The sequence below is a fragment of the Mobula birostris genome, chromosome 16 (assembly GCF_030028105.1).
Source record: "Mobula birostris isolate sMobBir1 chromosome 16, sMobBir1.hap1, whole genome shotgun sequence".
Lineage (NCBI taxonomy): Eukaryota > Metazoa > Chordata > Chondrichthyes > Myliobatiformes > Myliobatidae > Mobula > Mobula birostris.
This window is the reverse complement of record NC_092385.1, coordinates 40,749,803-40,775,515: the sequence shown is the minus strand read 5'-3', so window position 1 is coordinate 40,775,515 and position 25,713 is coordinate 40,749,803. Positions and strand designations below refer to the sequence as shown.

The following is a 25,713-nucleotide window of genomic DNA, read 5'->3' as shown; positions in this document are numbered from 1 at the left end:
TTCCTGATGCCTCTTTCCTAACAATTATAGTTATAATATGGTTAACTATTGATTTTTGTGTTGTAATTATGTTTTTATAGGGTTGTTAATCTTTAATAGTTTTTGTGAATGTTTGGGATTTTGACAAGAATTCTAATTGTTTCAAGGGTGCATAACTAACAGAACCTTAGTCATTTCGCTGTGACCAGATTTGTTCAAGCCTCAGCAAGACATTCATTGTAGGAAGGAGCTATGTTGTGTCAGACCTTACCTTCAGTTTATGCAATATACAAACCCCATTTCCAGAAAAGTTGGGATATTTTCCAAAATGCAATAAGAACAAAAATCTATGATATGTTAATTCACGTGAACCTTTATTTAACTGACAAAAGTACAAAGAAAAGATTTTCAATAGCTTTACTGACCAACTTAATTGTATTTTGTAAATATACACAAATTTAGAATTTGATGGCTGCAACACACTCAACAAAAGTTGGGACAGATTTAAAATAAGATTGAAAAGTGCACAGAAATCGTCATGCTACTGTGACAATTATAGCCACCTGGGCTCGGGAGTACTTCGGAAAACCATTGTCACTCAACACAGTCCGTCGCTGCATCCAGAAATGCAACTTGAAACTGTATTATGCAAGGAGGAAGCCATACATCAACTCTATGCAGAAACGCCGGTGAGTTCTCTGGGCCCAAGCTCATCTCAGATGAACCGAAAGACTGTGAAACTGTGTGCTATGGTCAGCTGAGTCCACATTTCAGCTAGTTTTCGGAAAAAACGGGCATCGAGTTCTCCGTGCCAAAGATGAAAACGACCATCCAGATTGTTATCAGCGAAAGGTGCAAAAGCCAGCATCTGTGATGGTATGGGGGTGCATCAGTGCCCACGGCATGGGTGAGTTGCATGTATGCGAAGGTACCATTGACTCTGAGGCGTATATTAGAATTTTAAAGAGACATATGTTGCCATCGAGGCGACGTCTCTTCCCGGGACGTCCATGCTTATTTCAGCAGGACAATGCCAGACCACATTCTGCACGGGCTACCACAGCGTGGCTTTGTAGACACAGAGTGCGTGTGCTTGACTGGCCTGCTGCCAGTCCAGATCTATCTCCTATTGAAAATGTATGGCGCATTATGAAGAGGAGAATCAGACAACGGAGACCACGGACTGTTGAGCAGCTGAAGTTTTATATCAAGCAAGAATGGACAAAATTTCCAATTGCAAATCTACGACAATTCGTATCCTCAGTTCCAAAATGATTAAAAAGTGTTATTAAAAGGAAAGGTGATGTAACACAATGGTAAACATGCCTCTGTCCCAACTTTTGTTGAGTGTGTTGCAGCCATCAAGTTCTAAATTTGTGTATGTTTACAAAATACAATTAAATTGGTTAGTAAAACTGTTGAAAATCTTTTCTTTGTACTTTTGTCAGTTAAATAAAGATTCACGTGAATTAACATATCATAGATTTTTGTTTTTATTGCATTTTGTAAAATATCCCAACTTTTCTTGAAATGGGGTTTGTAGAAATTGCTTCTTTTTCCCAAGGAATTGCTTCATCTTCCCAATGAATATCACAAGAAATTGCTTGTTTTTAGTTAAGATGGTTCAGTTGGAATATTATAAGTAACAATTAGTTAAACATCGGAGATTCTGGAGATGCTGGAAATCTTGAGTAACATACAGAAAATGGTGGAAGAACTCAGCAAGTCAGGCAGGATCTATGGAGGGGAATAAACAGTCAACATTTTGGGTTGACATCCTTCATTATATGACAGATATTTTGGGCCTTTCATGTTTGTAAAAATGTATGGATGATTTCTGCAATTCATGTTTAAGATACTATCACTAGTGTGAATATTTGAGAAATGTATTCATCAAGTTATTTTGTTAACTAATCTGTATAAATACATAAAATCATAAGATACAGGAGCAGAATTAGGCCATTTGGCCTATTGAGTTTGCTCTGCCATTCAATCGTGCTTGATTTATTATCCTTCTGAACCCCATTCTGCTACGTTCTGTCTATAACCTTTGATGCCCTGATTAATCAAGAACACGCTTATATATACTCAATGACTTGGCCTCCACAGCCACCTGTGGCAATGAATTCCACAGGTTCATCACCCTCTGGCTAAAGAAATTCCTCCTCAGCTCTGTTCTGAAGGGGCATGCTTGTGTTCTAAGGCTCACAATCAGCACACTTAGTGGAATATGATAGCATTGCTCCCAAGATGCAAGGTTGTTTAAAAAATATAGGAGATATTTTTCCAACTGATAAATTTGAAATAGAAATGTGTTTCCACTTTGGTTTTTATTCTTTCGTCAAGTGGCCCTATATGGATCATTCTGAGAAGTTTGAGTAAAGCTGTTCCTAAATTGTCATTCAATGATATATTTACTTTATATCTAAGGAATAGCTCCTCCGCCTGTGTGCATTTTATTCATCATTAAACAAATACAAAGTTAGATGCCAGTCTGAACAACTCTGTCATATAATGGCATGTTTATTAATTCCCTCTTGGCTTTACCAGAGTTAATTGAAGTGATACATACTAGAGTTAAAGAGCTTAATTACACTATTTGTTTGTATTTCACCTTCAACTGACAGCTGAACTTGGCTGTTAAAAATAGTTCAGTCAACTTTAACTGGTTTGCAGCAGAGCATTAAGATGGAAGATGCTGTGAGGGCAGTGTATTACATGCTGAGAGAAGAGGAGGAACAGTTGATTTGTGTAGCACACATAGTGATTCTTTTTGGCACGAATGAAGCAGTATTAATGATAATTGCAGGCTTCCCAGCAAAATACTGTTATTGTAATTATTGCACAGCATAGAACCAACTGAACTAAAAACACGTGTAATGGGAGAAAGAAGAAGCAATTTCTATAATGCATAAGCTGATGGGCAAGGTCCTATACAGCACAGGCCTGTCCAGCCATCAATAAAGATGACTTCGTGGGGCCTGAGCAACCTGATCACAGAGTAAAGACCAAGAACTTTGTTAGTCATGCACTCTTGAAGCAATTGGAATTCTTGTCAAACTTCAAAGTTCCGAGTAAATTTATTATCAAACATCATATACGTCACCATATACAACCCTGAGATGCATTTTATTACAGGCATTCACGGTAGATACAACGCAATGGAATCAATGAAAGACTGCACCCAACAGGACAGGCAAGCCACCAATGTGAAAAGACAACAACTGTGCAAATACAAAAAAGAAAGAAAGTAAATAATAAATAAATAGACAAAATATCAAGAACATGAGAAGAAGCGTCCTTAGGTTGTGGGAACAGCTCAGTGATGGGTGAGTGAAGTTGAGTGAACTAATTACCTCTGGTTCAAGAGCCTGATAGTTGAGGGGTGGTAATTGTTTCAGAATGTGGTGGTGGAGGTTCTATAGCTCCTGTACCTCCTTCCCGATGGTAGCAGCAAGAAGAGAGCTTGACCTGGACGTTGGGTCGTTGATGATGGATGCTGCTTTCCTGCGACAGAGCTCCATTTATATATGCTCAATGGTGGAACGGTTTTACTCGTGATGTACTGGGCTGCATCCACTACTTTTTGTAGCCTTTTGCATTCAAAGGCATTGGTGTTTCCACGCCAGGTCATGATGCAAACCCCCACTGCACATCTATGGAAGGTTTTCAAAGTTTTAGATGACAGGCTGAATCTTTGTAAACTTTCCAGAAAGTAGAGGCACTGCCATGGTTTCTTTAGAATTGTACTTTTGTGATGGTTACACCAAAGAATTTAAAGCTGCTGACTTTCTCCAGCTTTGATCCCCTGAAGAGGACCGGCTCATGGACCTTTGGATTCCTCGTCCCGTAGTCAATAATCACTTCTTTGGTCTTGCTGACGTTGAGAGGTTATTGCTATGGCACCACTCAGTCAGGTTTTCAATCTCTCACCTAGTAGATGCTGATTTGTCACCACCTTTGATTTGGCCAGTAGCAATGGTGTTGTCCACAAACTTAAACATGGCATTGGAACTGTGCTTAGCCTCATAGTCATAAACATAAAGCAAGAAGACCAGAGGGCTAAGCCTTGTGGTGACAGCTCTGCTGAGGGAAATTGTGGAGGAGATGTTGCCAATCCGAATTGTCTGGGGTTGGCAAGGGAGGAAATCAGGGATCCAGTTGCACAAGGAGTTACGGAGGCCAAGGTCTTGATGTTTATTAATTAGTATCAAGGAGATGATAATATTGAATGCCAAACTGTAGTCAATGAACATCATCCTGATGTATGCATTTTCACCAGCCAGATGTTCCAGAGTTCAGTTCAGAGCCAATGAAATGGTATCTGCTGATGAACTGTTGTGATGCTAGGCAAATTATAGTGGATCCAAGTCATTTCTCAGGCAGGAGTTGATGTATTTCATGACTGTCCTCTCAAAGCATTTTATCACAGTGGATGTAAGTGCTATTGGATGATAGTCATTGAGGGAGGTTACCATGTTCTTCTTAAGCACCAGTATAATTGAAGCCTGCTTGAAGTAGGTGGGTACTTCAGACTGCTGAAACAAGAGGTTAAAGATATATAGGTGAACACTGCCGTTGATCAGTGTAGGTCTTCAGTAGTTGACCAGGTACCCTGTCTGGGTTGGATGTTTTCCATAGGCTCATCGGTGGCTATGGGAGTTTGTGAAGGTGTCTCCATGTTTTGACAGTCAAAGTGAGCATAAAAGGAATTGCATTCACCTGGGAGCAAAGCCTTGTTGTCACCTATGTTGCTTGGTTTCTTTTTGTAGGCGGTAATAGCATTTGAGCCCTGCCACAGCTGTTGAGTACCCTTCAGTGATTCAAGTTTGATCTGGAATTGCACTTAGCATGTGATGGCTTTCCAGATACTGTATTGTACCTGGACCTCTTGTATTTTACTTGACATTAATGCCACTGACCTGGCCCTCAGCAGATTGTGGATCTCCTGGTTCATACAAGGGCTTCTGGTTTGGGAGGATTCTGTATGATTTTGAGGGGACGCACTTGCTATGACTGGTTTTATAAAGTTCATGGCAACCATGGTGTATTCGTTAAGATCCTCAAATGAGTTCTTGAACATGGTCCAGTCCGTTGACTCAAAGCAATCCTGTAGCCACTCGTCTGCCTCCTGTGACCACTTCTTTTGTTTTCTTTCTTCTGGAGTCTTGTTCATTGGCCTCTGCTACATATATAGGAGGAAGACAGCCAAATGATCAGATTTTCCAGAATAGTTACAACAAGGGAGGAGGTTATTTGGTTCATTAAATTATAACAGGCCCTAAGTACGTAATGTCCCATTTCCCCTGCCCTCCCCTGTAGCTCTACAAATTTCTTCCTTTCAACTCTCTTTTGAAAGCTACAATTGCACATGCCTCCACGTTAGACAGTGCATTCCAGACCCATATGATATGGCCTGTCCCATTAGTCTTTTCATTTGCATTGCTCATGGTTTCACACTTCAGGTAGTGGAAGTACAACATAAAAAGAGGGAAATGTACTTTTTAGATAACTATATTTCATCCATTCTCTCAATGCACAGACAAACCAGGTATTTTACCAGGGCAGCAAAATAGAAGTATCCATTCATCACCAACCAGTTCATGCTCAACATTGCTGAGGTTTCACATTTGATCCTCATAACTACACTAACAGTTTGTAGCCTCATGTATATAATTGACCAATAACCCCAGTGTCCTGCAAAGCGGAGCTATCTGCCCATAGTGACTGGAAAGATCTGAGGATTTACCTATGGACTACTATGATATTCTTCTCACAGTGGATTTGAAATTAAAATATGACAATAAAATACTACTTCAACCCACATTTACCTGACAAGAAATAATTAAAAACTAATATCATTTGATTTTTACCAAAATTTTTATCAGTCCCAATCAGTGACAGGATCCACACAGAATCCTGCTATATGCGGTACCCATAGAAAGCGAAAAGATCAGGTTTGAACCATATCCAACTTCTCAGCTCAGCACAAATCAGCTCCATCCCTGAACTCTATGTCAGGCCCAGTAGAATAGGTGTGTAAGTCAAGAATTTACTCACCTGTAAAAAGGACCTCAGCAAAAAGTACACTTTGGTCCATTCCTTTTCCTTAAATCCACGAGTGACCCATGTTTTCACCATCTCTTCTGATTTTGCTCTCTCACTCAAAACCTGGGTTTGCAGCTTAATAAAGTATTTGAGGAAAAGGACAGTGCAGGAAAGTACAGAAACCAGAACGTGAAACAAAAGCAGGGAAGGGAATGATTGAAAGGGCAAGCGGTGTAGGACTGAAGGTGCGTGTGTTGAGGATTCTTCTTTTGTCAGCTGCTGATGTATAGCTTAAGAGGCCTCCTTGTCAACAGGACTGCTACAACATGCACCCCATGTTGAGCAAGAACTTAACACAACACCCACGGCAGTGGAACAGATGGAAAAACAGTTGTCTGCACTGCTCTGTGCAGTACCAGTGACAAGTCTATTGGTAATTGCCGTTATGCCAGCCACAGTCGTAACAATAATATTCTGTGGTACACTACTATGAAATTCTGTTACAAATTCAGTTATAAATCCTTTGGACTTCAAAAAAAAAAAATGTGCTTGCATTTATAGAACCATATAATTAGGTCATCTGACTTCACAGTGAACTTGTTCCTGTTCAAAAAGTTCCTATTTAGGTGTAACACAATAAGATCCCACCAATTCAAATGATGGAATGATCGGGCAATTGTTTTTCCACAGAGTTAGTTGTAGGAAACTGACTACCCAGGCTTGCATTGATAATCTGACATTTTGTTAAATAGTGTTGTACCTACTTTTTATTTCCACTTCGGCAGTAAGGTGGGGTTTCTTTTTAAAGTCTTCTCTGAAAGAAAACACTCCTAGAAATGTAGCACTCCTCAGCACTGACACAATACTTTGGATTATGTGCTGTTGTGGCAACTGTCATACAACAAAACAAAACAAAGCTCACACACGTAGTACATGTTCCAAGAGACAATTATACTGTAGCTGCCGTTAAATCATTTAGACACAATCTCAGATTTCTACAAGTCCACTGCTTGCATCAGTTATTGAGCTTCGTGAGATTACAGTCATGAGGGGTGTAGATTATGAAGGAACACTGGCAATGCTGATCTGTAAGCCATCCTGGGCAAAACATCTTGCTGGCTGCGACCAGTTTTTGCCAAAGGAAACTATTGGTATTCAGTTATTCCTGTGTAGGCCTGTCTAACAAGGACCCACTGAGTCCAGGATGTGTCAGTACAGTTGTTGACACATCTGTTGCTCAGTTTTGACACAGCACTCCATCTGTGTGCATTGGTGAAGTATGATCATGCTGGGGCTCCCCACCTTACATCAGTCAGGCCACACATAGAACCTGAAACCCCGATCATTTCAGTAAAGACCTCCACACTGGAAATTAAGATGAAGACAAGTTATATATTTTCTTAGCAAAACACACAAAATGCTGGAGGAAATAAGCAGGTCAGGCAGATAACATTTTGGGCTGAGACCCCTTTTCAGGACTGGAAATGAAGGGGAAGATGCTGAAATAAAAAGGTGGAGGGAGGGGAAGGAAGATAGCTAGAAAGTGATGGGTAAAGCCAGGTGGGTGGAAAAGATAAAGGGCTCAAGAGGAAGGAATCTGATAGGAGAGGAGAGTGGACCATGGGAGAAAGGCAAGAAGGAGGGGTACCGGGGGAGGTGATAGGCAGGTAAGAAGAAGTGAGAGGCCAAAGTGAGGAATGGAAGAAGAGGGAAAGGGGAGGGAAAAATATTTATGGGAGGGAGAAATTGATGTTCCTGCCATTAGGTTGGAGGCTACCCGGAGGAAATATGAGGTGTTGTTCCTCCACCCTGAAAGCGGTCTTATCGTGGCACAAGAGGAGTCCCTGGACCAACATGTTGGACCGGGAATGGAAATAGGAATTAAAATGGTTGGCCACTGAGAAATTCCACTTTTGACAGATGCTCAACAAAACGGTTGCTCAATTTTTGTTGGGTCTCACCAATGTAGAGGAGGCTGCATTGGGAGCAGCGGATACAGTAGACTGCCCAACAGATTAGCAGGTGAAGTGTTGCCTCACCTGGAAAGACTGTTTAGGGCCCTGAATGGCGGCAAAGGAGTAGGGGAATTGGCAGGTGTAGCACTTTAATCGCTTGCAGAAATGAGTGCCAGGATGGAGAGTAGTGGGAAGGGACGAGTGAACAAGGGAATACCTAGCTTCACCTATCACCTAGCTATCCTGTTTCCCTTCCACTCACCTTTTTATTCTGGCGTCTTTCCCTTTCCTTTCCGGTCCTGAAGAAGGATCTTGTCCCTAAATGTTTATTCATTTCCATAGATGTTCTGCTGGCCTGCTGAATTCCACCAGCATTTTGTGCTTGTTACTTTGGATTTCCAGCATCTGCAGAACTTCTTATGCTATATATTTTCTTGTTTATTTTAATGTTTGGATTGTTTACACACTTAAAAAAACAATTATTTGAACTAGTCCTAATGGCTTTTAAATCTCTCTGAAGAGCAGGCACATCTAAAACTGATTTAAAGTTTGATAGGAGGCAACACTCCACCCACCAATTTAGTTACCAGTCAAAAGCCATTAAGTAATGAGGCATCAGGACTATCCTGCCTGAGGCCTTCTTACACCTGAGAGCTTGTTGCACCTTAATGTGTCCTTCCCAAGTGCAGTGAGTCAACTCTGTTCAGCCCTCCTGTGGGCCAGGGACAACACAATGGGCTGCACCATTATTCAGGCCATTACTTTGTACAACTGAATGGAGATGCTAGATCAGTCAGCAGAGAACCTTGCTGAATAGAGTTTAATTCTGAGGAGTGTCAGAGTTGACCATGTATCAAAAGGAGGCTTCCGTATCACCTCACCACTTGACCAAACTTAGATGGTAAAGGAAATTGAGGAGAACGCTCAAGTAAAAATAAAATTACAAAATAGCTTGGATTAATGCTGTGTTTTACATGTCCACATGATGCCCCAAAAGTATTCTAATTTCAGAAAACGTTGGAAATATTCAGTCGAACTGAAATTGTGGGAAGACAAAAGTTACAGACTTGAGCTGCCGAGTATTTCCAGTATTGTATGTTTTTTTTATTTTACATTTCCAGCATTTGCAATTATTTTGTTTTTCAGTAGTTTCATTTGAATTGGTTATTTTGAAGTAAAGTTACCATTGACATACAGTAAATGACTAACTACTGTATACTTTATTCAAGATTCGAGATTGTTTAAGGTCATTTCAAGCATACAGGTGTAAAGGAGAACAAAATAATTGTTGCTCCAGATCTGATGCAGCACAAAAAGAACACAATACTAAAAACAAATAAATATAAATATATAAGATAACTTATTAACATAGATTGATTGCATATCTGTAAAATGATGCTAAGCATAGGAGTGCCTGTACATGAGGGGACTCTGACAGTAAATGATAAAGTAGTGGTGGTGGATGTGGAAGGGTGAGATAGTGAGTGGAGGTGTTACTGCTTATTGCTAACACTGATTTAATGGTAAACGTTATCCAAAGCATCAGGAGGAATTCTCAATACTTTGTAATTCAGGTCATGTGATTCTTTTTAAACAAGAGTACAACAGGAAGCTCTGCTTAATGTTTCATCTGAACAAGAGCATCTCTGACAGTTCATCCTCCCTCAGTATCATGTTGAAATGTCAACAAGATTGTGTACTGGAGTCCAATGTGTTAGCTTTTGATTTATTGGTGCTACTAAAACTAGGCAGTAAATATAAATTTAGGAATCATAAAAGATCTATTGGAATAATATAAATATTCACATCACAAGCACTTCACTAAGTGTGTTAATTTGATGAGGATTTTATTTTGTTGTGCAGAATAAGTGTCATCTTTTTAAAATTAAATCTGAGTAAACTTGTCCTTCTGGTTCACAGTTTTGATTATCACAAAGTATTCTTAATTGTAAAATTGTTCAGTAAAAACATTATGGATGCGTGTATACCCTACTTGAAGTTCTTGACAAGAAATCTGTAGGCAACCTGTTTCTTTGTTGGATCTTCACATTTATTTTTGCTAGTATATGCACCCACTGTCTCTAATTACAGACTTTATGAGCGGAGCCCATTGTTTTGCTGTGTTAGCTCTGTTATCTTTAGACTAATATGATTTTCTTCAAGTCAGATTCAAGTTCAAGTTTATTGTTATTCATCCGTGCACATGTGTACCACCAAATGATACAACAGGACCGAGGTGCACAACACAGTACATACAACTCACACACAACACGTAAAGTAATATTGCCACAAATACATTAACCAATAATAACTTTCATTCCAGAAGATTGACATCTATCATACAATGCATTTGCGACACAAGTTAAAAAGTAAACAGTATAACATTACTGGCATTTCTTATGTGATGAGATCTGGGTGATGGCAGGGAGTTCAATAGTCTTACAGCTAAGGGAAAGAAGTTGTTTCCCATCCTAACAGCCCTTGTCGTAATACTGTGGTACCTCCTGCGTGATGGTATGTGTTCAAAGAGATTATGGGGTGGCTGGAGAGATCTTTGCAATGCTAAGCTCCCTGTGTACACAGTGCTCTTGATAAATATCTCATGGGTAGAAGAGAGACCCCAATGATCCTCTCAGCAGTCTTTACAATCCTTTGTAGTGTCTTTCAGTTAGATGCCTTACAGTTCCTGTACCAGATGGTGATGCAGCTGGTCAAGACACTCTCAGTGGTGCTCCTGTAAAAATTAGTTAGGATATGGAGAGGGGCCACAGAAAGTCTCGCTCGACTCAGTTTCCTCAGGAAGTGGAAACACTGCTGTACTTACTTGACTAAGGAGGTGGTGTTGGGGGACCAGATGAGGTCATCTGTTATGTGCACTCCCAGAAACTTGGTGCTCCTAACTCTCTCCATAGAGGAGCTGTTCATATACAATGAGGAGTGGGCAGGCTGCAACATTCTGAAGTCCACAATCCTCTCTTTAGTCTTCTCCACATTGAGACTCAAGTTGTTGAGCTCACATCATTCTACAAGCCACTCTACCTCCTCACTAATTGCTGTCTCACGGTCATTGCTGACGAGGCCAACCATTGTTCTGTCATCATCGAACCTGATGATTTGGCTTGAGCTGGATCTAGCCGTAGTCATGTGTCAGCAATGTGACTAGCTGTGGGCTGAGCATGCAGCCTAGGGGGCGCTGGTGCTCAGCTAGATGGAGATCGAGACATTGCTGGCAACACAGACTGACTGGTCTTTCTGTCAAGAAGTACAAAATTCACTTACAGAGAGAGGTGTTGAGACTCAACCAGGTCAGTTAGCCGCCAGCTTCTTAGGGCTGATCATATTAAGCACTGAGCTGTGTTACATACCTCAAGGAGACCTTGTGACTTGCTTGTGAGAATGATGTCATGGTCTTTTGGAGGTCATCTGATGTAATTTTCCCGCCGATGTGAGGTTACGTGATGACATGTTCACCACGAGTATAAAAGGGAAGACCTCAGCTGACACAGTTGTTTTTTTAGTTTTCCAGCTAGAACGTTTGTTAGTCTGTGTCTCCGTTTCTTTTGCCTATTTATTTTATGATGCAGTTTCATTTTTAAAATGGAGTTTTATGTTCTGTTACGAGGTACAATAGTGCTGGATGGCAAATTCTGCTGAATTTGTTGATGTACCTTTTTTCTGTAGTATTGGAGAGTGAAGACTTTATTGAAGTACAGGATATGAAGGATTAAGAGAAGTCAGGAATGTTCGGCAGTTTAATAAAAGATCGACCTTATTGAGTCTTCGTTGAAGAAATAGCGACCTACATTGAAGATAACTCTTGCCAAAAGAGAAAGGAAGTTCATGCAAGGTGCTGTCTAGAAATTGAGGTCAGTTGTTTTAAGCCGTTTATTTCCTTCATCGTGACTCCTTTGGACAGGACCAGCAAGGAAGTTGCGTCTATGAAGAAATCCTTCTCCAGAGAAGTCTCTTCCAATTGAATGTATAAATCCGTTGGACTTTCGAATTTACCATTTTAAGAACGGTGTTTGATTTTACCATTTTAAGAACTGTTTTCATTTTTATCGCTCTTCAGTGCCAAGTGACGATTTGTTGAACGGCCGCATAGCGGTTAACTTCCAGATAAGGTTTTCGTTTGTTTTTACTATTTATCCATGTTTAATAAATGTTTGGTTGTTTTTATATGGCCTGTCTCCATTGATATTCATTGTTGCTGGTTATGTAACAGCTGAAGTCGACAAATGGTATCCTGGTGCGTGAGGAACCATTTTCCAGTTGGGATAGGATGGAGTGGAGTCCAGAAGCTATGGCATCATCAGTGCTTGTTCTGCTGCAGCTGAATCAGATTGGAAAAATCTGTCATCATGGAATTATTCTTCAGTGTGTTATTATTCTTGGTAGAAAATACTGTAAGATTCCACTCACACCATCGATCTGAACATGTGAAATTTTCCTTTAGTACCCAGATATTGTTGTGCTATAAAAGTAAACTGGTTCATGAAATCCCAGTGTTGCCCTTGAACTTCCCTGTGGGTCTTATGCAGGAGTATCAGTGGTGCGTGTTGCACCAGATTGGTTGTATTTCAAATGCTGGCATTCCACCTTTTGCAAGAGCCATGTTATATTTGATTACTTTAGAATTAAACCATGGTCCATATTCTCTGGCAAGTGGGCATTGACAGGTGTAATTTCCTGGCACTAGTTACATGGTGATGGAAATATGTTAATCATTGCCAAAACTTATTTTTTCTATGCTAACAAATTTCTGTGAAAATGCTTTCAATAATACCAGTAGCTTGGTGAAGGTCAGTTAGTGGTTTCTCTTATTGCTGTTTTTAATATTTGTAGATGGCCAAATAAGTCGTTAAATAATGAAACACTCCTTCAATTCTGTCCTTGATGCAGAAATGATTGGCAAAGTGGCCGATTCCTGTGCTTGAATGGATAGAGGTTTGATATAAAAGCTTAAGAAGATGGCAGCTTTTCAATACAGATGATGGGTACCCTTTGTCCAAGTCCATCAGCAGAAATCTAGCCATTTTATTTAAGCTGAAACTCAATGTACACTGTGGCTGTGTGTGGTCTGGACAGCTGCTCTATTTTCTATCCTGGAGGACATGAAAGTGCATCTGTTGTGGGACATAGTTTCAGTACTTCAAACTCTTTCATTTGAGTTGTGATGTGGAATGAAATCTGGATAATGTTTATCATTTTTGGAAGCGGTCTAATGAACTTTTTCTATTCATTCATAAAATGAGCTTGCTTGCAAGTATGATTTAAAGTAATGAAATGTATTGTTGAATTTAATTCACCATAATCAAAAATGAACAAATTTAACTTTAAGATATGATTTTTGCCAGCATACTTTATATAATATAAGTTAGCACAGAAGCAGAGAAAGCAAAGGAAAATAACTAGTACAGTTATTAGATCATTTTGGTTTTACTTCTGTTTACATTTTTATTAAACTTTATTTCTCAAAATAAAGACACAGGATATAGAATAATGGAGCAGCAAAAGGACAGCAAGATCCCAAATGGTGAGCTAAATTGGAATTTCAGGATATGCTATATCTACTAAATTATAACATTTATTGGATTTTAGAGGGTTAATGAAGGAAGGAGATATTCATAAATTAACTGCCACAACTTGTAACATATCCATGAGACCTTAACAAGAGTAATAGTCCCTGTGGAACTGAGGATGACCTGGCAGCCAGGGAAGAACGCTTTTCAGAAGGTGTTCTGTTTTCCTTATTTTAAATAGATGTAAATTTTAGTGTTCTTTATTGAAGCCATATCCTATTGCTTTCAGCAGTATCTCTTATCAGAATGTCTCCACTGTGCTATTCGGGTCATAATCCCTGCTCTGTTATTAAAAATAGATTTACCTTTGTAATCTGATACAACAGAAGAAGGTGTTACCTGACTATCTTGCCTCAACTTACTTAACTTTTGTCAAGACATATGTGGAATTTCTAGACCACATATTTTATTTTTGTATCCTATCATGTTTTCATACTAAATTCTAATTTTGCAGTGCATTCAAGAACATAGAATCCTGTCCAAGTTTTACTACCTGGATGAAACTTTAATAGAGTGACTTGGCAGCTTAAACTTCACTTCATTGAAACCAGTTGGCACTATTATGGGCAGGCTCCTTCAGATCAGTGCTCAGGTGGCAAAATTGGAAATTACTCACAATGGCTCAAATAGAACGATTTATAGCAATGGTTATAATTACTTTTATGAACATACATGGAATGACTCACAACTTAGGAAGATGTTAGAGTCATACAGCACTATGGCACAGAAATCGGCCCTTCAACTTTTCCAACTCATGCCAAACTGTTGTTCTGCTGAGTCACATTGAGAAGCACCTGAACCGTAACCCACCATACCGTCCTATCCAAACTGCTCTCAAGTGCTGCAATGGAACTCAAATCCATCACTTCTGATGGCAGTGTATTCCACACTTGCACCACCCTCTGAGTGAAGAAGACCCCCCTCTCAGGTTTCCCTTAAATGTTTCACCTTTCAACCTTAACCTGTGACATGATCTCTAGTTCTAGTCTCACCCAATCTCAGTGAAAAAACCTTATCTATGCCCCTCATAATTTTGTATACCTCTATCAAATCTCTCCTCAGTCTCCTACACTCCAGGGAATGAAGTCATAACCTTTTCTACCTTTCCCTACAATTCAGATCCTCAAATCCCGGCAACATCCTTGTAAATATGCTCTGTACTCTTTCACTCTTATCAATATCTTTCTTGTAAGTAGATGTTCAGAACTACACACAATTCTAAAAATTTGGCTTCACCAATACTTATACAACTTCAATATAACTCAGCTTCTGTACTCTTTACTCTGATTTATGAAGACCAGTGTGCCAAAAGCTCTCCTTACAGTGTGTGACATCATTTTCAAGGAATTATGGATCTGTATTCCCAAATCCCTGTGCTCTACCGTACTCCTCAGTGCCCTATTGTTTACTGTGTAAATCCTACCCTGGATTGTTCTGCCAAAGTGCAACACCCCACACTTACCTGTATTAAATTCTATCTGCCATTTTTCAGCCCATTTTTCCAGCTGGTCCAGATCCTGCTGCAAGCTTTGATAACCTTCCTTGATGTCCACTATGACCCCAATCTTGGAGTCTTCTGCAAAGTTGCTGATCCAGTTTATCACATGATCATCCAGCTCATTGATATAGAAGACAGACAACATTGGACCCAGCACTGATCCCTGTAACACACCACTAGTCACAGGCCTCCAGACAGAGAGGCAGCCATCTACTACCACCCTCTGTCTTCTCCAGGTAGGCTAATATTAAATCCAATTTACTGCTTTATCATGAATGCCAAGAGACTGAATCAGCCTCCCATGCAGGATTTGACAAAGGCCTTGCTAAAGCCCATCTAGACAAATTCCACTGCCTTTCCTTCACCACCTTTCCTAGTAACCTCCTTGAAAAACTCCAGAAGGGTGGTTAGACATGACCTACCACATACAAAGCCATGTTAACTATCTCTAATCAGGCCCTGTCTATCCAAATAGGGTTGCATGAAGTTTTCTTGACCTAGGTATTCATTGATCTGGATCCACTTTAATTTAAATTTTTAATGGTTATTTAAATTTTGCTCTATTAATGAGCAAGGAACACATATGGTTTCATATGGTATGTAACATCAGTTTCCGTAATGACACTTAATGATAATTCATAAACATTAACCATCCTCTGCTTCATTATTTTAAACTTAAATTCTTAATGAGAATATTCTTGCCATTAAAGCTCTTCAATAATTGCAGTATGGCTTAAAATGATTTAGAATGTGTAGTTTACTTTGAAAGAATGGATAAATTGTCCAACGTTACGTCAAATGGTGGTTGGTTCATATACAGTTATCGTCAGTAATCAGACAGAGTTGGTCTTTGAAGTGAAGATAATAGACAAATTCCAGTGACTATGAGCACAATGCAAATATTTTTGAAAGACTCGCTGGTAATTGTGTCAGATGGCTGGCCAAGTGTTTTGGCTGGCTCAAGGAAATTACAGTGGGTGTTTCTGTGATGTGATGTAAAAAGGCTGAAAGATCTATGCAAGTGCTGCACTAATTAGTAATGGTTGTTAATTGGTATTTCTACTGGATGCCTTTATTGGCAGCAAGTGCTTCCATCACTAGTGACGTGGGTATACAGGATGGAAACTTGAAACTCTCGTCACACCCTGTCATTCAATGACTATCAGTATATTATGAAATCCTAGTCTCAAGCAGCCTTCCCACGTTTCTGATGTGCGGCTTTTGCAAAATAAATATCCTTGCTCAATATCATTGAGGAATGCTGATGCATTCTTTTCTCTGTGTACTGTTGATTTGGCTTCAATCCAGGCAATTTCATAAAATTAAAGGCAAGAGATGAGATTATTAGGTCTCCTGAGTGCGTACTAATGAGCATCATCAACACCCGCCTCTCTTATACAAAGCAAAAGTCTTTTATAGGATTTACAATGCAGGCGTGACAATAGAACAGCATGTAAATTGCTCCTCATCAACTGACACACTTACTCTTTGACATACAGACATTGCACATTATAAAATGCCAAATAATGGCATCATCGTAATTTAGCAAGAAAGGTAGGAGCAGATGGTATGACATGCATGGCATGCACATAGGGGAGGAAAGTGATTTTTTTTTTAGCAATACCACAATATTTTGTTTTTGAAAGCCAAGTTAGATATTGATTTATGAAGATGTTCGAGAAGATTAAGTGTCACCTTCAATTCTAGAATGAACATTTTCTTCACAAGTATGTAATTGGCACACTTTGAAAGTTTGTGGCATCAATCAAATTTATAAAGTAGAATAATAGACGGGACATGCCATTCTGCAGGTTTCTTCCTAAAAGCAATTAAGAGGTTTGGAAGCTTTTAATCCAATCTAATCTATCAAAATTCCTCTCCACTAACTCCCTGGTTCTCTGCCTCAGACTTTATGCCTCCTTTGACCATGTTTCTGAACCCATTCCTTCCAGAATGGTTTAGGACGTTCCCTCTCTCAGACCATCCTAAAACCTTCTAATTGACTAGGCCATGTTTCCTATTCCTATATTTCTATGTACATGTGATAAATAATAAAGCTGAATCTGTATTCTTCGGTCAGTGAAAAATAAACTGCAGATGCTGGATATTTATTTATTATTTGATTTAGAAATACAGCATGGTAACCATCTCCCTGCCCAAAGAATCCACATCGTCCAATTACACCCGTGTGACCAATTAACCTACTAATTCATACACCTTTGGAATGTGGGAGGTAACCAGAGCACCCAGAGGAAATCCATACAGTACAACTCCTTACAAACAGCGGTGGATTAAACCCAGGTCACTGGCACTATACGCTAACTGCTATGCTACCGTGCCACTGGAAAAAAAACAGGAAATGTTAGTCAGGCAGCATCTGTGGAAAAAGAGACCCTACGACCACACTAAATGTTCCAGTACCTCTCCCATCACCATTCAGGGCCCTAAGCAGTTCTTCCAGGTGAGGTAGCCCTTCACATGCAGATCCATTGGCGTCTTTTAATGTACCAAGTGCTCTTATGACCTACTCTATGTCAGTGAGCTCGACGCAGATTGTGGGATTGCTTCAATGTTCAAAGTAAATTATTATCAAAGTGCATATATGTCACCATATACAGCCTTGAGATACCTTTCCTTGTGGGCAATCTCAGTAAATACAAGAAACACAATATAATCAATGAAAAACCAGTCCCAACAAGGTGGACAACAAACACTGTGCATAAAAAAACAACAAACTGCAAATACAAAAAGAAGAGGAAAAAAATCAGCAATCAATAATGAGAACATAGACTGAAGAGTCCTTTGAAAGTGAGTCCATTTCTTGGGGAGCAGTTCAGTGATGGGCAAGTGAAGTTAGCCCCACTGGTCCAAGAGCTTGATGCTTGAGAGGTAAAAACTGTTCCTGAACCTGGTGGTGCAGGTCCTTAGGCTCTTGGACCTTCTTCCCGATGGCAGCAGCGAGAAGAGAACTTGGCCTAGAGGGTAGGGGTCCTTGATGATGGATACAGTATTCTTGTGACAGCGTTTCAAGTACTTTACCGTGATGGACTGGGTCATATCCACTACCTTTTGCAGGCTTTTCTGTACAAGAGCATTGGTGTTTCCATACCAGGCTGTGATATAACCAGTCAATATACTCTCTACCACACGTCCATTGAAGTTTGTCAAAGTTTTAGATGTTATACTGAATCTAAGCAAACCTCTAAGAAAGTAGAGATGCTACATCGCTCTCTTCATAATGGCACTTACGTGCTTGGCCCAGGACAAATCCTCTGAAAAGACAACACAGAGGAACTTAACGTTGCTGACCCTCTCTGCATCTGATCCCCGATGAGGACTGGGTCATGGACCTTTGGTTTTCTCCTCCTGAAGTCAGTAATCATCTCCTTGGTTTTGTTGACGTTGAGGGGTTGTTGAGTGGCACAACTCTGCCAGATTTTCAATCTCCCTCCTGTATGCTGATTTGTCACCACCCTTGATTCAGCAGACAACAGTGGTATCATCAGCAAACTTAGATATGACACTGGAGCTGTGCTTAGACTCACAGTCATAAGTATAAAGTGAGTTTAGCATTGCTGAGTATCTTTACTCCATCTGCCATAGCAGCTAGGATTTCCCAGTGTCCGGCCATTTTAATTCTAATATCAGTTTCCACTTCCACACTGAAATCTTTGTCCACAGCCTCCTCTACTGCTAACATGAGGCTTGCAACACACACAAAATGCTGGAGGAACTCAGCAGGCCAGGCAGCATCTATGGAGAAAAGTACAGTCGACATTTCAGGCCGAAACACTTCGGCAGGACTTTGGCAGTCCTGTCGAAGGGTCTTGGCTCGAAACGTCGACTGTACTTTTTTCCACAGTTGCTGTCTGGCCTGCTGCGTTCCTCCGGAATTTTGTGTGTGTTGTTTGGATTTCCAGCATCTGCTGATTTTCTCTTGTTTGTAAGATGAGGCTTGACACAGTTCAGAGGAAGAGCACTTCATATTCTGCCTTGGTAATCTCCAACCTGATGGCATAAATGTTGATTCTCTAACTTCTAGTAACCATTCGCTTTGTCCTCTTTTATTTAATCCCACTGCCCCCATTGCCCTTCTCTTTCTCCCATCTTCTCAATCTACCTATCAACCACTCATCCCTTCCTTCAGTTCCCCTCTTCACCTCTTTCCCTTTATGCCATAGTCCACTATCCTCTTCTATAGGATTCTATCTTCTTCAGGCTTTTGCCACTTCCACATATCAGTTTCCACTTTTTTATGTCATCCCCACCTTCCACCCATCCCCACCGCGCCACTTCCCTGCCTATTACTGTTCTTACCGAGATTCCCCTATTAACTGCCAGCTCTTCCTCCAACCCCTCCTCTCAACTCCCTGTACTAGCTATCTACCCTCTTTCGAGTCCTGATGAAGGGTTTCAACCTGAAACGTCGGCTGTCCATTGTCCTCCATAGATTCTGCCTGAGCCACTAAGTTCGCTCATCGTTCTGTGTATTGCAGCAGACCTTTTCTCGCATCACTTAGACCTGAAATAAACTTATAGAACACTATAGCACAGAAACAGACCATTTGGCCCATTTAGTCTGTGCCAAACCATTAATCTGCCTAGTCCCAACCACTTGCACGCAGACCATAACCCTCCATACCCTTCCCATCCATATACCTATCCAAATTTCTCTTAAATGCTGAAATCAAACCCACTTCTGCTGGCAGCTTATTTCACACTCTCACCACCCTCTGAGTAAAGATGTTTTCTCTCAAGTTCTCCTGAAACATTTCAACTTTCATCCTTAATCCATGGCCTCTAGTTGGAGGCTCACCCAACTTCAGTGGATAAAGCCTACATGCATTTTCCCTATCTGTGCCCTCATAATTTTGTGTACCTCTATCAAATACTCTCAAACTTCTACATTCTAGGGAATAAAGTCCAAATGTTCTCAACCTTTCCCTACAACTCAGGTCCTCAAGTCTTGGCAAATTCCCTGTAAATTTTCTTTGCACTCTTTCAATCTTAGTTGAATTTCTTTCTGCACGTAGGTGACGAAATCTGACCACAATACTCCAAATTTGGCCTCATCAACTTCTTATACAACTTCAACATAGCATCCCAACTCCTGTACTCAATACATTGCTTTATGAAGGCCAATGGGCCAAAAACTTTCTTTATGACCCTATCTACCTGTGATGCCACTTTCAAGGAATTGTGGATCTATATTCCCAGATCCCTCTGTCCTGTCACACTCCTTTGTGCCCAGCTGCTCACCGTGTAAGACATACGCTGGCTGAATCTTCCAAAGTGCAACACCTCACACTTGTCTGCATTAAATTCCATCTGCCATTTTTCAACCTATTTTTTTACAGCTGATCTAGATCCTGCTGCAACTTTAATAGTCTTCCTCACTGTCCACTACACCCCCAACCTTGGTGTCATCTGCAAATTTGCTGATCCAGTTTACCACATTATCATTCAGACTGTTGAAATAGATGACAAACAACAACGGGCCCAGCACCGATCCTTGCAGCACACCACTAGTCTCAAGCCTCCAGTCAGAAAGGCAGCAATCTACAACCACTCTCTAGTTTCTTCCATGAGGCCAATTTCTAATTCATTTCTCTACCTCATCTCAAATATCAAGCATCTGAACCTTCTTCACCAACCTCCCATGCAGAAACTTGTCAAAGGCCTTGCTAAAGTCTATGTAGACAACACCCACTGCCTTACATTCATCAACTTTTCTGGTGATCTCTTAGAAAAACTCAATAAGATTGTTTAGACATGATTTACTATGCACAAAGCCATGTTGACCATCTCTAATCAGTCCCTGACTGTCCAATTAATTATATATCTGGTCCCTTAGAATATCCTCCAATAACTTTCCCGTTACTGATGTCAGACTCATCAGCCTATAATTTCTTGATTTGTTCTTAAAGCCTTTTGTAAACAATTGAACAACATTAGCTATCCTCCAGTCTTCCAGCATCTCATCTGTGGCTAAGGTTGTTTTAAATATCTCTGCTTCTGCCCATGCAATTTCTGCACTAGCCTCCCAAATGATCTAAAGGAACATATTGTCAGGCCCTGGGATCCAATCTAATTTGCAGACTCCGTAACTTGTGTAGGGCCCATAACCTTGCTGCTGCATTGCCTCATCTATAGACTCTGTGTCCGTCTCACAAGTAAATGCAAATGCAAAAAGTCCATTTAGAATCTCCACCATAGTTACCACTCTGATCTTCCAGAGGATAATTTTGTCCTTTGCTATCCTTTTGCTTTTAATAGATCTGTAGAAGTCCTTAGGATTCTCTTTCACCTTGTCTGCTCGAGCAACCTCATCTTCTTTTAGCTCTCATGATTTCCTTCCCAAGTGTTCTTTTGTATTTCTAGTGCTCCTCAAGTACCCCATTTGCTTATACCTGCTCTACACCTATTCACTTGCTTCTTAACCACGGCCTCAATATCTCTCAAAAACTATGGCTCCCAAAACCTGTTATCCTTACCTTTTATTCTGACAAGCACATACAAGCTTTGTACTCCCAAAATTTCACTTTTGAAGGCCTCCCATTTCCCAAGTATACCTTTGCCAGACCCAATCCACACTTGCCAGATCCTTTATGTTACTATCAAAATTGGCCTTCCTCCATCAACCACTGGCTGCACGTGATGGTTTTAACAACCTGACTCCTTTCCTGTACTGACTGCTCAGACCAAACCCTTTTTTCCTCTTCAGATCATGGCCAGGCCCCTGATGTCCTTTATGTATATTGATTCCGTAACATGCCTTAAAAGGTGTCTGTTTGTTGCTAAGCAGTTGTTCAAGTTCGTGTCATTCAAGTTCAAGTTTGGTGTCGTGGGCCTGCATGCCCAGGGTATAAATGTCATGACAATTTTGTTTTTGTTGCACAATACATTACAAACATGACAAACATAAATAATATTAAATTAACATAAGTTATGCATAACTTACAAATCAAACAAAAGTAGACATAATGGCATTAGTGAAAATTGGGGGAAATATTGTCCAAAGTAGAATTAGGGTTTTGCAAATTTGTTCAAGAGCATGATGGCAGTGGGAAAGAAGCTGTAGGTGAACTTTGAGGTGTGGATCTTCAAGCTCCTGTATGTCAAGTTCCTGATGGCGGAAATGAGAGGAGAGTATGGTGCAGACGGTAGAAGTCCTTAATGATCTGTACTTGAAAGTAATGCCTCCAAACATGTACTAGCTTACCACTGGTGATAATCTATGCTCTCTCATGAAGACAGGGGTGTACCTGTGCTATTCGCTCCCAAATGAATCAGTGTCTTAGGAACCACATGGTAGAATTGGAGATACAGACAGTATTTTTCACATTCATGGGATCTTGTGGATTAAATGTGACACTCATACAATACTGCAATATCAGTTATATGGAACTATCGTTTTCAACACTCCATTCCTGCTTGCTATCTTTTTCCATAAAAGCATTATCTCTCCCTGGCTAAAGACAGATTACAATGTCTTCTTCCTTCTAAAGCTTGTTAGACTAATGGATGTCACAAAATCCTAAACCTACAAGTTACAGTATCTGAACGCTGTTTGGTTTAGTAAGTTCACTGCTATATCCATTGATAAGTATTCACAGGAACTGATGGGCTAAGTAACGAGATATATGCCAATTAATACAATAAGAATTATTAGAATAGCCGATGGTTTGTTTATATTTAATCCTTTCCCAAACTGAAATCCTCTGAGCTCTGAACAAAAAGATTAATTAGGATTGTAGTTGTATGTAGAATAATTCCACTAAGTTAGATTTCGAGGCACAGACTGATGTAATGGCATTTCGTAATGTGCATTTATCCTGTGGAGGTTTCCTCATTTTGAGGAATCCGTAAGATTTTCATGGTCTGGAGACCCTCACTTATCTCTGGTCAGGAAAACTATGATGCAAGACATTAAGTTACAAGCAAGAATTGCTGTAGTAAAAACAATTTCTACACTATTTCACAAGTAAGTTATTTATGTTAAAACAAAATTGCTCAGTATGCAAAACAGCGATGTTTTTATGATATGGAAGTCAAATACCCCTTGTAATTAACATTCTGTTACAAATATGCTTTCCGATAAATTGCCTTTCTTAATTGTGTACAGATGAAGCATAATAAAGTCAGCGTGGAACGCAAGTGAGGACCCTATCATTTCTTTGTAACAGCCGGTGAAAGCTCGACTTCAAACATAAGAGGTGTTAATATTTGTCATGATATTTTGCCAAAATAGAGCAGTTGATTCTTAATTAGGGAAATTTCATCTATCATAGTCAACAATTATGACCTCCTGTATCATGACTTGTCATGAATAATCAATGAGGGCTTATTAATATGCATGAGCAGCAGTCTATATAGTGTGCGCTGAAGCACGATTCAGCAGCTTGACTAAAGCAGAGGAGGAAGCGTTAGAGTGAGCAACTGAGAGAGTGAGAGAAGGGGGCAGTTGCTTTCTGTGACCTGGGCTATCTCTGCTACCAGTGTAATTTGTCTCAGCTGACGTGATTCACCTAGGTTACTTGAAGTGACATCCACATGAATGACAGTTAACTGAACCATTTTAAGGAAAAGAACTGGACGAGGAAGGCTTTCTCACAAATTTTTCCAACATGGGATGCAATTTGTGCTCTCTGCAGAAAAAAGAACAGTACAAACTGCTATATGAAGTTTGCCAGGTAATCTTGGTTCTTTTACTTTGCATGTGTTATTGAAATTTAAAGTAGGAAGTCTGTTTGATCCTATTTAAACTAATAAGTTTGTAAACGTGATGGAAGCAGGATTTTCAATAATTTTTTTACATTCTTTACTGTTCAGTTGAAGTTACTGCCTTTCTTTGTTATTATCTGTGACCATAACAAGAAATATGATCATTCAGTAGCCTGAATATTGTAGAATGAGATTTTAATTGGGATTTTATTATTGTGTGGATATTGTGATTTCATCAATGTATCTTGTGCAGAGTGCTAAATATGCCTTTGACATTTATAGTTTCTACATAAAGTATTTTGAGGTTCTCTATCTCAATGTTTGTGGTTGGGAGTCTGAAGTTTGTCATCAGCAAGTACGTTAAGCATATAAGCAGCGTAATTACTTATGCCCCAAGAATAAGAGAAGTCCCAAGTGAATAATAAAATCTGGATCAACTCTTTCATAAGCATACCATAATGCTTTTAATTTTAAAGTCCTTGTGTGTGTGTGTGTGTGTGTGTATGTGTGTGTGTGTGTGTGTGTGTGTTTCATAACAGATTAACTCGTACTTGTTTTCAGTTGTAATCTGGTGGGAAAAAATGGCTTGCCTGTGTTGCTCTTCAAATGCTTACACATCGGGACAATATGTGTGTACTGCCTCTAACCAATTGTAATGTCTGTTTTACAGCAGTGGGTGGCACTGTAACTCAAGCAGGCAGCTGACAATAGCACTTAATGTTTAAAGCATTGCATTGTCTGAATAAAGGCTTTCAAGCTATTTAAAAAATATTACAAAGGTATTTAAGTGTGTTCTCTTCTGAATTTTCTATGTTTTCAGAAACAAGGTTTTATAGCCAAATTTACTTAATGATGTAAATATTTGAATGGAATGTCACTGAGAAAATAATATTCTGTATCAGTGCATTTGATTTTACAATTAAAACTATTATACATTTACTGCTTTTTATTGTACAAATATATAAAAATGTGACATTCACCATAGACGTAAGTATCTAAACACTAGATCATCTCCAGTCAATCTACTACTCATTGTTCAAAGAATACAGTCAAATAATAGCTGATCCAAGGATACAAAGCACGTGGTGGTAAAGTGCAATTTTAAAGTGGAAATGACAACAGTTGCCATAAATACTTTGAATATTGAGATGCAGGAAGCAAACCCAGCCTCCTCTTCTTCCATTGTTTGTTAGCTGCTTCAACTTTTCCCAGCTGACATTAGATTCTTCGCTCTCTGTTTTACCACAATCTTAATAAGGACAAGATTAAGTCAATTTAAAAATTTGTGCTCCAGTAGTTGATTTTGGGGAAATAAATTATTTTGTTGAGCATGTTAAAATCATCCCAACTAATTATCTTGTTCATAAGTTAGATTTTTTTTTAAATAGATTCTTTCCCCAAAGCTTTGGCATTGGCCAAGTTTCCATGACAAATGGTGACATGGATAAGACTTTGTCATTGATGTGTTATGATTTTGTAAGACTATATTGTATTTGTGTTATTTGTTTTCGGGTTTGTTCCTTCACTAACTGCTACTCAGCTCACAGTCTGATTGTATTGACTTCTATCAATAATGTTTTTTCAAAGAATCCTATATTCCTATTGATTATTTTTAAGCCAACATTCCACTTTATCCCACCTGGAAGTGCTGAGATTTGCATAATCAAAGGAAACCAATAATATTTAAAAATTTTGGCACAGTTTAAGCCTTTGGCAATGAAAACCATTTTCAAAATTAATGGAAGTTGTTAGTAGTTTCACACTATAATATTGCAAAATGTCAATCATCATGTAACTGTTTCTAAATTAGTCCTCCCTGTCATATATTCCCTTATCTGCACTTTTGGTTATCCTATTCAGCAGTCTGATGTTAAATATTGTTCTTGAGAGGAACAATAAAGTTGCTTCCACTATGCAACATCATGTA

The 25,713-nt window shown here is 39.5% G+C and overlaps 1 protein-coding gene across 5 annotated transcripts in view; it reads left to right on the top strand.

The window, feature by feature from the left end:
- Nucleotides 1-25,713, top strand: part of pdzrn3b (PDZ domain containing RING finger 3b) — a 257,490-nt gene that overhangs the window by 142,054 nt on the left and 89,723 nt on the right. For 2 of the 5 annotated variants that reach the window (XM_072280596.1, XM_072280595.1), the window contains exon 1: nt 23,490-23,755. The exons of the other annotated variants lie outside the window; for them this stretch is intronic. In XM_072280596.1, coding sequence (XP_072136697.1) covers nt 23,690-23,755 — 66 coding nt within the window. In that variant the 5' untranslated portion in view covers nt 23,490-23,689. Of the gene's footprint in view, nt 1-23,489; nt 23,756-25,713 lie in introns of those variants that run through there. 5 annotated transcript variants of the gene reach the window in all.